Source organism: Onychomys torridus, chromosome 9, assembly GCF_903995425.1.
Source record: "Onychomys torridus chromosome 9, mOncTor1.1, whole genome shotgun sequence".
Taxonomy (NCBI): domain Eukaryota; kingdom Metazoa; phylum Chordata; class Mammalia; order Rodentia; family Cricetidae; genus Onychomys; species Onychomys torridus.
The window spans coordinates 27,506,768-27,521,003 of record NC_050451.1 but is presented as its reverse complement, the minus strand read 5'-3'; the positions used below and the strand labels follow the sequence as shown (position 1 = coordinate 27,521,003).

The 14,236-nt window shown below is 39.7% G+C and overlaps 1 protein-coding gene across 7 annotated transcripts in view; it reads left to right on the top strand.

Annotated features, from left to right (window-relative positions):
• Positions 1 to 14,236, top strand: part of Pxk (PX domain containing serine/threonine kinase like) — an 84,923-nt gene that overhangs the window by 39,778 nt on the left and 30,909 nt on the right. For all 7 annotated transcript variants that reach the window (XR_004945869.1, XM_036198672.1, XM_036198670.1 and 4 more), the window contains exons 5-9: positions 4,284 to 4,361; positions 4,812 to 4,885; positions 5,577 to 5,651; positions 12,765 to 12,869; positions 13,920 to 14,021. Coding sequence is in view for 6 of the 7 variants with exons in the window: in XM_036198672.1 (XP_036054565.1) it covers positions 4,284 to 4,361; positions 4,812 to 4,885; positions 5,577 to 5,651; positions 12,765 to 12,869; positions 13,920 to 14,021 (434 nt within the window). In the remaining variant the exon portion in view is untranslated. The remainder of the gene's footprint in view (positions 1 to 4,283; positions 4,362 to 4,811; positions 4,886 to 5,576; positions 5,652 to 12,764; positions 12,870 to 13,919; positions 14,022 to 14,236) is intronic.

Below are 14,236 nucleotides of genomic sequence, written 5' to 3'. Positions count from 1 at the left end.
GGACTAAAGATGTGTGCCACCACTGCCTGGCATCTATGTTTAATCTAGTGGCTTTTTCTGTTCTCTTATCTTCAGGCAAATTTTATTGGGGTACACAATATATCACCCCTTTTCCCCTTTTTTGTCTAAAATAATAAAAGAAGGTTATAACTAATATAAGAAAAGCTATATACAAGTACAATAACTATATACAGTATATACAGTCGAGAATTATATTAACAGTGTCCAGTCCATTAACATTTGACAAATTCAGAAAAAATACTCTATTATTTATCCTATTTTGGTGAATCCAAAGTGTTGTACCTAATTCACTTTCTATCCTAACTAGTATTACCAACCAAAAACTATCTTTTGATGCCTTTCAAACTTTACACTTTACACCTCTTTAGTGAGTTTCTTTTCTGAATTTGTTAACAAAGAAAACTATACAATTATCTAGTCTTCCACTCCATCAGAGACCTGAGAAGGAAATAATATTACCTAAATAAGCAGGAAGTGCAAACAAACAACTTCCAAAAAATGTGAGAAATGACAGAAACAGCTGGCTGCCTGGACAGTCACCCAAGGTTCCTCTGCAACATTGTGGCATCCATCTTCAGCCTATAGGCTTAACATATCTGACAGACTTTTCTGTGAAGCAAGGTTTTCTGAAGGGTTGTCCTACCTTGCCTTGGCAAGGTTTGTCAGTCCTTTCTTTTATGTCTTGCTTGTCCATTTGGACTGCATACTGTCAGCATTTGATGTAAGGGCATTTTCTTGCATAGTGTTAACTTTTGCCACAAAGAAAATAAACTCCATATGGAGTTTCTTCAATGCCCATCATTTCCTCTGAAGTAGATTGATTCTGCCAGGAGCAGACATATCTCATAGTCATAAAAAAAGAAGAATCTATGTTATTAAAACATCTTAAATACCATATTCTCTTGAATATTATTTTTGGACCAGCCTTAATAATATTCTTCCCAGGGGGCCCAGAAGAGAAACTATGAACGGTGAGAATTGTTTTCAGGGGAAAGAATCCACGTACACCATGCTCTTTGTCCATTTACGTTATTCCTCTATGACAAAATTCTATCTATATAGCTTCAACTCCATCCTCATATTCAGTTCTTCTCTGTGCCTGTTTTTCCTGTCCTCATAGTTTTAGTAAGATCCTATGCTTTTGACCTCATCTTCATCCTCTATTCCTTGGTCCTCCATCTTTCCTTCCTCACTGCTTATTCCTGGCTCTCAGAAAACTCTACAAGAGATCTACCTTACCCTCTACAGAATCTCTGTCTTCCTCTCTTTTCTCTGGCCTCACGGTTCTGTCTGCCATCTACAGAAAAACTGCCTTCTCCTTTCTCTCCTAGCCACTCAGTTCTCTGCCCCCAGAAATTCTGCTTCACTTCTTACTCCCTGTGGATATGCAAAAACCTACTTTGTTCTGAGTCAGTAGCTCTGGAATGCCACTAGGCCTGAAGGCAAGGGATGGTCTGAGCTTCATTTGCACAAGAAGCAAAGCTATGCATCTACAGCTTGCTTGTCTCCTAGGCTCAGCCAGGGAGTTAGTTACCTAGAGGAGCAGCAGGTCTGAGAAGCTGAACTGTTTGCCAAATGGTCTATAGTATATGGGCCCATAAGAATTTCATAGCAGAAGACAGCTGAAATATTTAAAAAATATATATTATGCTGGGTGGTGGTGGTACACGCCTTTAATCCCAGCACTCAGGAGGCAGAGGCAGGCGGATCTCTGTGAGTTTGAGACCAGTCTGGACTACAGAATGAGTTCTAGGAAAGGCGCAAAGCTACACAGAGAAACCCTATCTCAAACAAACAAACAAACAAACAAAAAAAAAAACATTAAACAACACCAAATAATCGGTGATAGATGGCTTCTTCTAGAAAAATTTCCTTGAAATTTCTAGGTATAGCTTTAATACACAGCTGAATCTCTATAATATATTCTTGCAGTCCGAAAGAATATTCTGCAGATTTCTGAAGTGTTTGAAGATGATCTATCTAAAATATATCGGTAGCTGGGTAGTGGTTGTTAGTTATTTAGCGGCGCTCTTGCTTTGCGAGGAAACGTCCCGAAACACGACAAATCCATAGGATAAAAGAAAGAGACAGATGTGAACAGGCCTGTGGAAAACACACATGGTCAAGGTAAAGAGTGAGAGATATATGACTATGACGCCATCTTATAAAGGGTGGGCTGCACGCACGCGTTCGTATTGGAACCTATGTGGCTACTCCAGGCATGCGCATAGATCACGTGCACGCTTTACACAACCACGCAAAGCCACAGGGTCCTAGTCACACGAGACGTTTTGACCCAGAAATGGCTATTTTGAACTGGAAATAACTAGGCAGAAGTGTCTAGGTCCGCCGGGCATGCCTAATCGTGGGGACATGTTGTGAATTCATATCAGTGGTGGCATATGCCTTTAATTCCAGCACTTGGGAGACAAAAGCAGGTAGACCTCTGTGAGTTTAAGGCCTGTCTGGTCTACACAGCAAGTTCTAGGATAGACTCCAAAAGCTACATAAAGAAACCCTGTGTTGAAAAACAAACAAATAAATAAAATAAAGTAGATCTGTTTGACTTTGAAAACATACCTAACCTGACTATAAGTTAGATTGTAATACCTAACTACTAACTTTGATTTCTCTCTCTCTCTCTTTTTTTTTTTTTTTTTTTTTTTAGCTGAGAATTGAACCCAGGGCCTTGCGCTTGCAAGGCAAATGCTCTACCACTGAGCTAAATCCCCAACCCTCATTTCTTTATATCCTAATTAATTGGTGATAATACCTTTCAAGGACTAGCAATTTACATTATATTGTTAAATGAGCTGTATAGATACAATACTTTCAACAAGAGTAGAAATACATGTACAGTAAATTCTAACAAATTAATCTCAAATTTATATCAGTATACACAACTTGTATATAATATATAAAAATCCAATCCAGTGTAAATATTTAAAACTAGTAGTTGCTTTTTATGAGTAAATTCAATAATCTACCTTTTTGTCTTATCATATTTATACTCTCTGTTTTTTTCTTTTCAGAGTAGATTCAGTAATCTATCCTTTTATCCTATCATTTCTATATAATACATATCTATATCATATCCCCCTTTCTTTTTTTAGAAAGAGATTGACTGTAACCAGTAATAATTTTTAACCAACTCATAAACAAAGACATCCATAATCCATTTTTTGGGAATGTGGGTATAGTTTTCTAGGCTACTTCCTGCTGATTGGGGGCACTGGTAGTCTTATGGGGACACAAAGAAAATTGAGGATTATCTTGGCACTCATATTAGCCAACTTTTTAAATGATAAAACAGAAATGATCAAATAATATTTATAATTGACATTACATAAATCCCATCAACATTAATTATCCTCTCATTTAATTGTTCCATTTTCAGACCATAAATCGTATTATCAAACAGAGACCAAACTCTCGTCATTGTAATAGTGTTTCCCATTTTTAATATGGGGAAAAAACTTTCTTTTAACTAATTCCTCCTTTTAAGAAATCCCAATTGACTTCACCAAATCTGCTGAAAATGACGATTTGGATGATGGTGTGGCAGAAGCCCAAGGAGGGGGCCCAAGGAAAGCCAGAACCAACTGGGAGAGGAAAGAAGTGAAAGATCCAGCTGTCTGCACAGGGGAACGTGCAAAAAGCATCTAACTTCTGTGGTTTTTGGAGCCCAAAAAATTATTGAGTTTGCTGCAAAGAGGCTTCAACAAAAACTTAGCCAGCAGAGGCAGAGATCCGTCTGGATCTCTGTGAGTTCAAAGCCACTCTGGACTACATGAGATTGACTCAGACTAGGAGAGAAACAGAGTCAGACAGAGGTGGCACACACCTTTATTCTCAGTACTTGGGAATCACATGCCTTTAATCCCAGCAAGAAAGGTATATAAAGTGTGAGAAGACAGGAACTAAAGGCTTTTTTGGCTGGAGCCTTTCAGGTGAGGTCTCAGAGGATTTTAGTCTAAGGACTCATGGAATTGGTGAAGTGTGATGTGGCAGTGGCTTGTTCCTTTGTCTCTCTGATCTTTCAGCATTTACCCCAATATCTGTATCTGCACTGGGTTTTATATTAAGAGACCATTTAACATTCATATTACAAAGGTATATACCACTACCACCCAGCCTTAATTACACTTTTTTTTTTTTAAAGAAGTCTATAGACTACAGGGTTTCATTTGCATGAACAATATGTGAAGCCTTTGATCTTTCCAAACACATCTGACTAATGGATTTCTACAATATTGTTACAGAGATCGCGTTGCAACAGGTTTCCATGTTCTTCCGATCAGAACCAAAGTGGGAGGTGGTAGAACCACTGAAAGACATAGGTGAGAGGCTGACATACCTATTCTGCTCAGATGTCACAGAATTGGATGCCTAGTCATCCCAGTGAAGCTCTTTACATCTGTTAACTTCATATTCCTTGTACCTCTCTACTGCCTGAAGTATTGTCCTTAACTTTTAAAACTGATTAAGCTTGGTTAAAGCCCCGTCAGAGGACTAGGGTGCTGGTAACTTTCAGAACCTCTATTTATTCTTCAGTGGTCATTTTCAGTAGATCTAGATTGTTATTAACTTTTCCATAAGTATAGTAATTTCTTCGCTTATTGTTTTTATGGTATAGCCTTTCCATACAACATTGTTAAGTGTTTGGGCTCTACACAGCTGTGGCTAAGATTGCCAGATGTAATTTTGATTAACTACTTAGTGTCAATAAAATTTACATCAACTGTAGCAAAAATGCTGAAGTTACAAGCACCTTTCTGCTTCTGTGGCAGGTTGGAGGATAAGGAAGAAATATTTCTTGATGAAAATTAAAAATCAACCAAAGGAACGACTGGTGTTGAGCTGGGTAAGCTAATTCTTTTGCTTTAGTTTATTCCAAGAGATTTAAATAATATATGAAAGAGAGGCTTTTTGTTTTGCTTTGCTTTGGTTTGGTTTTTTGAGATAGGGTTTCACTGTGTAGCCCTGGCTGGCCTGGAACTCACTATGTGGACTAGGCTGTCCTCAAACTGACAGAGATCTACCTGCCTCTGTCTCATGAGTGCTGGGATTGAAGGTGTGCACCACCGCTATGAAAGAGAGTTTTGGTAAGAGACTCTCAGAACTGGGCCAAGCTCTTACATGGTGATGTGAGGACTTTCTCAGTCCCACTTTGCAGAGGGCTGTTAAAAAACGCCTGGCTATACATTTGGTCAAGTAATACGTGTTCAGAAGGATGTAGGAACAGTCTGGAATTAGGACTGATGGTTTTGGAGTGACCTCCAAAGAAAGCTATTGGGTGTTACCTCATTCTTTTCTCTCTGGGAGTTCTAGTGACACATTTGGTTATAGGATTGGATGAAATCCTGGTCATATCCTGGTGTTCGTATGTGTATATACTACCTCTCCAGAAAAGGCCTTGAGCAGCAGACTTAATACAGTTTCCATATTTGATTTATACTTAAGAATTTGGACAAATAAAATTAGGGCAAAAGACATAAGGAAATTTTCTTTTGGTGAGCAAAGTGGTGCTCTGATATTTCTTCTTATATTTCTAGGCTGATCTTGGCCCAGACAAGTACTTGTCAGATAAAGATTTTCAGTGTGTAATCAAACTTCTGCCTTCCTGTGTGGTAAGTACAAGTCCTCCTTGCTAATCAGAGCCAGTGTTTTCTTGGGAGTGAACCTGGATAGAAGAGCTGAAAATACCCTGTAGGCTCAAGAGAATGGAAAGGTACAGTGGCTTTTAGTTCAGACCAGAAGTGTGCAAGGCTACTCCCAGAGATCAGAGGCCCTTTAAGCCAGCATTTGTGACATCTTCATAGCCCATTAATTATAGTAATTTAAATGTAGTCTTTGTATTTTAATCAAATACCAGAGTAGGAAAGAGGCACTTGTCTGAACCTCTTGTTGTTCTTTTGTTTGTTTGTTTTGTTTTGTTTTTGTTTTTTGAGACAGGGTTTCTGTGTGCAACAGAACCCAGACTGTCCTGGAACTTGCTTTGTAGACCAGACTGGCCTCAAACTCACAGAGATCCACCTGGGTGCTCAGATTAAAGGCATGCACCACTACCACCCATGAACCTCTTGTTCTTACTGAGTTTTTGATCAGTGGGACTCCCAAGGTCTCTTTCTAGCACAAGGCTAATTGTTTAGGTTCTAGGTAACTTGGGTGAAGGAATGGCAAAATAGTCACTTTGCTGTCTGAGTTACCTTTCACAGCTGGCCTTTAAGGAAACATGTATTACTTATACTAATACACAGTCTTCATCTAAGGCTTTTGTGGGAAGAAAGGACACTGATAGACTCAGAATATGTACAGAATGTTTTTAGCAAAGATTGAAGTCTGGCCTGCAGGTGGGTTAATGTTGACACCTATTCCTTGTTTTCTACATTCTATGAGTAGTTGCTTGTGGGACTTGCACAGTCACACTGACTTGTCCTCTTAGATTGGCAAGTTTACTTTTAAAGACATCTTGTTAAAGCAGTGAGACCAACTTTTAATGAGGTGTGATTTATGTCCAAGAACAATGCTGTGGCCTTGAATTCAGTTGATTGTATGACAGGCTTTCAGCACTCAATTAAATTTTGTTGCTATTGTTTGTAGTAATTGAGTTTGAGCCTAGGGCTTTGTATAGGAGGGCAGATGCTCCACCACTGAAGTATGCCCCAGCCATAATTTACCACTTATTTAAAGATAAGGTCTTACTAAATTCCCCAGATTGGCCTTGGACTCACTCTATAACCCAGGCAGGCTTTGAACCTGTGGACTTCCTAACCCTACCTCTTAAGTGTGTTATAGGCCTGCACCACCAGGCCCAGTTAGCACCCACATTTAAATTGCTTTTAATGAATGTTTAGAAAACAAAACAAAAACAAGAAAGAAGGCACTGGAGAGATGACTCAGGTTAAGAGCACTCATTCTTGGAGAAGACCTGGGTTTGATTTTGAGCACCTACATGGTGGTTCACAATCCTCCATAATTCCACTTCTAGTGGATCTGTCACCCTCTTCTGACACCCCTGTGGGTACCAGGAATACATGTAGTACACATACATAACTGCAAGAAAAACAATCATACACATACAATTAAAAAAAATTTAAAAACAATAACAACAAAAGAACACTTGGGGTAGTGGCCCAGGCTGTCATACCAGTATTTGGGAGGCAGAGGTAGAAGAGTTACAAGTTCAAGGCCAACCTGAGCTACATAGTGAGACTTTGCCTCAAATAGTGAAAACAGCCCCCCCCCCCCCCATCCCACACACAACATAGTGCATGTAAGAAATGCACATTAGTTGGGCTTGATAGCTCAGTCCACAAGCAGCTCCTTCTAGAATATAGGCAACAGGTACTAGATATCAACATTAACCCATTTGCAGGGTAGACTTCAGACATATTTTGAATATATACTTGTGATAATCCAAGCTAGGTTTTGTATTAGGACTGTCTATTAGTATAAGTAATGCATGTTTCCCTAAAGACCAGCTGATTAGCTTGTGATTCACCAGGTTATCTAGAGCCTGGCAGTTAGTCTTCTTGTCCATATACTCAAAGTTCCAGGTTATAGGAAGACTTAAGTCTTTAAAGAATTTGTCTTTCCCTCACCTTGCTTGGTTGACATTTGAGGAAGACACTGAATAGGCATACTGCAAACTTCTGTGAAGGTCAGGGAAGTTCATGCTGCTGGTTTCTGAAAAAGGCCAAGGTACCAAAGCACACTCATGCTCTTCCCTAGTTGTTATACTCCCAAGCAGCAGTGCAGAGCTGTGAGCAGAGACACATTTGTCCCTGTCTCCTGCTTAGCTGTTCTGTGACTTAGCTGTGTTCTTTATCAGGTTACATTTTCTCAAAACTCCCCCTTTTCCTCTCAGCCACCATGATTTCCCCCAACTGTGGATGCACACAGCAGCGCAAGGCCTTCCATGAGGAGCCTCTGACATCAGAGAGGGGCTCAGCCAGGCAGAGCTCTGTGCAGACTTCTGGGTCACTTCTTCCCTTCGTTCTCCCAGCTGAGGGAGGAGCTAGTTGATCATCTAATAACTTGAAAGTAGCATGTGTTCAGAGAATGTCACTTTGTATAAAACTAAACCACCGACATGGTGCTTGACTCTGCATAACCAGAACATGAATCTTGTAGTTGGAGAGCTTCTCTCCAGGTTCCACCAAGCCCCCGCGGTCATACATCCACGTATAATATAATCATACAGACACTTATATTATTTAAACTGCTTGGCCATTAGCTCAGGCCTACCATTGTCTAGCTCTTACTCTTATATTTAGCCCATTTCTGTTAATCTATCCTTTGCCACATGGCTTGTGGCTTACCGGTGTCTTTACATGTTGCTTCTCATGGCAGCAGCTGGCAGTGTCTCCTCCCAGCCTTCCTGTTCCCAGCCTTCTCCTCTTCCTTGTCCCGCCTACCTTATCCTTCCTGCCTGGCTACTGGCCAAACAGCACTTTATTTATACAGAGCGATATCCACAGCACTTCCCCTTTTCTTTTTTTTTTTTTAAAAGAAGATTTTAACTTTTATATAGTAAAATTTTAGATAACAAAACAATTATCAAGCAAGAATTATAGTTACAATATTAAAGAAGATATCCTATCTATCTTATATTTGTGAGTCTAAGGTTTTATATCTAACTTATCTTGTATCATAACTGAGGAAATTATAACTATCTAGTCTTCAACCACATCAAAGACCTCAGAAGGATATAATATTATCTGAGAACCGGGAGAAGGATGTAAGCAACTTTCGGGAGTCTTGCAAGAGTAGACAGAGACAGCTGGCAGCCTGGACAGTCACCTAATGTTCCTTTGTAAAGTTGGGGCATTTGTCTTCAGCCCACAGGGCTAGAGTCTCTCGGTCACTTCTCTCAGTGTCCTGTAGAATGTCTGGCAGTTTCCTCTGTGAAGTAGGAACCTGAAGGACCATTTTGTCAAGCAAAGTTCAGTGGTCACCTTTCTATGGGTCTTGCATGTCCAGTTGATCGAGCAGTCCAGGCAAGAACAGTTTCTTGCCCAAATGGCTATTTTTGCCAAGGTGAAGATAAACTCCATATGAAGTGTCTTTAATGCCCATCCTCCTCTCTGAAGTAAATCAGTGCTGCCAGGAGCAGACATGTCTCACTGTCCAGAAAGTCTAAATTTTAAAAATATTTTAAATGCCATATTCTGTAGGTCTCTGAAGTATTTGAAGATTACCTATCTATCTGAAATATCTCTGTGTATACTTAGAAGACTTAACTAACATGGCTACGAGTATGATTATCATAGATGACTAATTATTAATCTATTTTTAATTACCCATTACAATTTTAAATGAGCTGTACAAGAGTACAAATATACACAGTATAACAAAATTAATTTTAAGTTTGTATCAGTAGACTAAAATCTACACCAATGTAAAACATTTTAAACAAGTTGTTGTTCTTTAAAAGTAAATTCATTAATCTACCCTTTTATCCTTTCATATCTATATCATATGCCCTTTTTTCTTTAGAAAGAGATCACATTTATAATCAACCTGATTTAAAAATATTGGTTTTTCTCTGTACCATATCAGAGGGCTCTTCTGATTTGGGACACAAGAATCTCTTAACCTTTTTTTTTTAGCAGTATGTCTGGGTTTAGAGAAGGAGTGAGCCAATTCCATCTCCAAAGCCAGCTTGATAGTTTTGGGAAATTGGGCATAGTTTTTTTTACTACTTCCTGCTGGAGGGGGGCGCTGTATCTTATGGGGACACAAAGAAAATTTTAGGATTATGGAGTAGTCCGTGAGGGTAAACCTCTGAGCCAATGGCCTTGAAACCATTCTGGATGTTGGATCATCTGGGCCATGGTGTCATCGGAGACCTTTCAGGTGGTCTTGGCTGATCAAACCTGATGTATCTTAATCTGGAACAAATCCACAGCCTCTGGCTTTCTGTGGAAACAAAAGCAGAGACTCTTTTCCAAAGCAACATATCCTTAGATCCAAATTTTGAAGTCAAGTTACCTTTAAAATTTACATATTTGTTTAACTCAACAGCTTTTACGATCTAATCTTTTTTTTGTAGTTAAAAATCCCAAAGACAAGACAAACCAGATTCTCTGTGTAATATCCATCTTTGTAAGATTGAAACGCTGCTGTGGCTACTGGCTCCGCCCACCTCAGCTTCCCAACATGGCGGTGGTACAGTTTACCGCCAGCTCTGGGTCTGGAGCAGTGTGTACCATCAACTAATAGAAGCAGTTCTATCAAAGTAGCAAAGGCAAAATCTACCATGCAGCAGAGTAAAGTGTCACTTGTAGATTCCTCATTCCCTCCACACTGCAGGTCAGACACACGTGCCAGGAACCCGCCATAGTAGCTCAAACCGGCAGGCTGCCGCTAACTTGAGAGAGACAATTAGGAAGCTGTTTTAGTTCTGTTTTAGAATTTTTTTTCTCAGGTTTTAGGTGGAAACTCTTGCCAACACGTTGAGCGCCATTTGTAGTTGGACAGCTTCTCTCCAGGTTCCACCAAGCCCCCGCGGTCCCACAACCCACGTATAAAATAAAAATAAAAAAGGTTTCTGGGCTATGCACTGCTTTGATAGAACTGCTTCTATTAGTTGATGGTACACACTGCTCCAGACCCAGAGCTGGCGGTAAACTGTACCACCGCCATGTTGGGAAGCTGAGGTGGGCGGAGCCAGTAGCCACAGCAGCGTTTCAATCTTACAAAGATGGATATTACACAGAGAATCTGGTTTGTCTTGTCTTTGGGATTTTTAACTACAAAAAAAAGATTAGATCGTAAAAGCTGTTGAGTTAAACAAATATGTAAATTTTAAAGGTAACTTGACTTCAAAATTTGGATCTAAGGATATGTTGCTTTGGAAAAGAGTCTCTGCTTTTGTTTCCACAGAAAGCCAGAGGCTGTGGATTTGTTCCAGATTAAGATACATCAGGTTTGATCAGCCAAGACCACCTGAAAGGTCTCCGATGACACCATGGCCCAGATGATCCAACATCCAGAATGGTTTCAAGGCCATTGGCTCAGAGGTTTACCCTCACGGACTACTCCATAATCCTAAAATTTTCTTTGTGTCCCCATAAGATACAGCGCCCCCCTCCAGCAGGAAGTAGTAAAAAAAAACTATGCCCAATTTCCCAAAACTATCAAGCTGGCTTTGGAGATGGAATTGGCTCACTCCTTCTCTAAACCCAGACATACTGCTAAAAAAAAAGGTTAAGAGATTCTTGTGTCCCAAATCAGAAGAGCCCTCTGATATGGTACAGAGAAAAACCAATATTTTTAAATCAGGTTGATTATAAATGTGATCTCTTTCTAAAGAAAAAAGGGCATATGATATAGATATGAAAGGATAAAAGGGTAGATTAATGAATTTACTTTTAAAGAACAACAACTTGTTTAAAATGTTTTACATTGGTATAGATTTTAGTCTACTGATACAAACTTAAAATTAATTTTGTTATACTGTGTATATTTGTACTCTTGTACAGCTCATTTAAAATTGTAATGGGTAATTAAAAATAGATTAATAATTAGTCATCTATGATAATCATACTCGTAGCCATGTTAGTTAAGTCTTCTAAGTATACACAGAGATATTTCAGATAGATAGGTAATCTTCAAATACTTCAGAGACCTACAGAATATGGCATTTAAAATATTTTTAAAATTTAGACTTTCTGGACAGTGAGACATGTCTGCTCCTGGCAGCACTGATTTACTTCAGAGAGGAGGATGGGCATTAAAGACACTTCATATGGAGTTTATCTTCACCTTGGCAAAAATAGCCATTTGGGCAAGAAACTGTTCTTGCCTGGACTGCTCGATCAACTGGACATGCAAGACCCATAGAAAGGTGACCACTGAACTTTGCTTGACAAAATGGTCCTTCAGGTTCCTACTTCACAGAGGAAACTGCCAGACATTCTACAGGACACTGAGAGAAGTGACCGAGAGACTCTAGCCCTGTGGGCTGAAGACAAATGCCCCAACTTTACAAAGGAACATTAGGTGACTGTCCAGGCTGCCAGCTGTCTCTGTCTACTCTTGCAAGACTCCCGAAAGTTGCTTACATCCTTCTCCCGGTTCTCAGATAATATTATATCCTTCTGAGGTCTTTGATGTGGTTGAAGACTAGATAGTTATAATTTCCTCAGTTATGATACAAGATAAGTTAGATATAAAACCTTAGACTCACAAATATAAGATAGATAGGATATCTTCTTTAATATTGTAACTATAATTCTTGCTTGATAATTGTTTTGTTATCTAAAATTTTACTATATAAAAGTTAAAATCTTCCTTTAAAAAAAAAAGAAAAGAGGAAGTGCTGTGGATATCGCTCTGTATAAATAAAATGCTGTTTGGCCAGTGGCCAGGCAGGAAGTATAGGTGGGACAAGAGAGAAGAGAATTCTGGGAGGTGGAGAGAGATGCTGCCAGCCACCACCATGACAAGATGTAAGATAATGGTAAGCCACGAGCCATGTGGCAAAGGATAGATTAATAGAAATGGGTTATTTAAGACAGAAGAATTAGATAGCAAAAAGCCTGCCACGGCCATACATTTTATAAGTAATATAAGTCTCTGTGTGCTTACTTGGTTGGGTCTGAGCGACTGTGGGAATGGCAGGTGAGAGAGATTTGTCCTGACTGTGGACCAGGCAGGAAAACTCTAACTACAGAATCTAAAAGGACCTAGACCCTGATGTGAACCTACCTGAATTTTGTGTTTTTGTTTTGTAGCACCCTTACATATATCGGGTTACCTTTGCCACAGCTAATGAATCCTCAGCATTGCTGATTAGAACCTTTAATGAAAAAGGAACGCTGAAGGATCTGATCTACAAGGTACTGCTTATAAACCAAGTTCATGCTCACGAAGTTCTTCGGTCCCTTAGAGCCTGTTATTGATACTTGATATAGAAAATTTCAGAAGTTAGGCTCCATAAATTTTTTAAAATTATTTTCTTTGCCAGGCAGTGGTGGCACACACCTTTAATCCCAGCACTCGGGAGGCAGAGGCAGGTGGGTCTCTGTGAGTTCAAGGCCAGCCTGGTCTACAGCGTAAGTTCCAGGACAGTCAGGACTGTTTCACAGAGAAACCCTGACTCAAGGAAAAAAAAAAAAAAAACAACTTCTTTGAGATTATATTATTTCCCCCCTAAGTCCTCATTAATTTTATTTTCATTTTTAAATTTTAAGCAGAGTATGGTGATACACCCTGAAATCCCAGTTCTCAGGAGGCTAGGGCAGGATTGCAAGTTTTAGTCTACGTTTGGTTACATAGTGAGACCCTACATCAAAAAATTAAAACAAGCAGATAAAAATTTAAATCTGATTTTGAAAAACTACGTAGTTCGACTAAAGAGTCTTCCTTCCCCCACAAGGAAAGATAGACATCTGTCACATGGTAGGTTGCTCAGTTGGTAAGTTTTTTTTTGTTTTGTTTTGTTTTTGTTGTTGTTGTTTTGTTTTGTTTTTGAGACAGGGTTTCTCTGTGTAGCTTTGAGCCCTTCCTGGAAGTCGCTCTGTAGACCAGGCTGGCCTCAAACTCACAAAGATCCACCTGCCTCTGCCTCCTGAGTGCTGGGATTAAAGGCATGTACCACCACTGCCAGGCTAGTTGGTAACTTTAACAAAGCAATCCTGGAGAATTCTAACAGTAGGCAAGACTTTGGGAATTGCCTAGGGTGACACCAAGTCTGTAGTCCCTTGGATACAGAAGAAACAGAGCCCAGATCAGCCTACAGACTATTGGATTAGTACAACAACAAAGGCCACGTCCTGTGTGCTGGGGCCCCAGCACCTTAGTCTCCATGGAGTCTTACCTTTTGAGGAAGCCCCAAGGTAGAAATTGGCTCCTCTATGACTTTATGTGTTCTTGGTTCCATTCTAAAGGCAAAACCAAAGGACCCCTTCCTAAAGAAGTACTGCAGCCCTAAGAAAATCCAGGGCCTTGAACTCCAGCAAATAAAAACATATGGACGGCAGATATTAGAGGTAAGAGGTATTTGATTTTGTTGCACTCATGTTTCGTCCAGAATTACAGTTTTTTAGAAGATTTATTTTATTTGTGTGTGTATGTTTGCCACCTGTGGGGAGGCCTCTGTAGAAGCCGGAAGAGGGTGTCATCCCCTGATGCTGGAGTTACAGGTGGTTGTAAGGTACCCAACAGGGTTATGAAGAGCCGAACTTTTGTCTTTGGAAGAACAAGT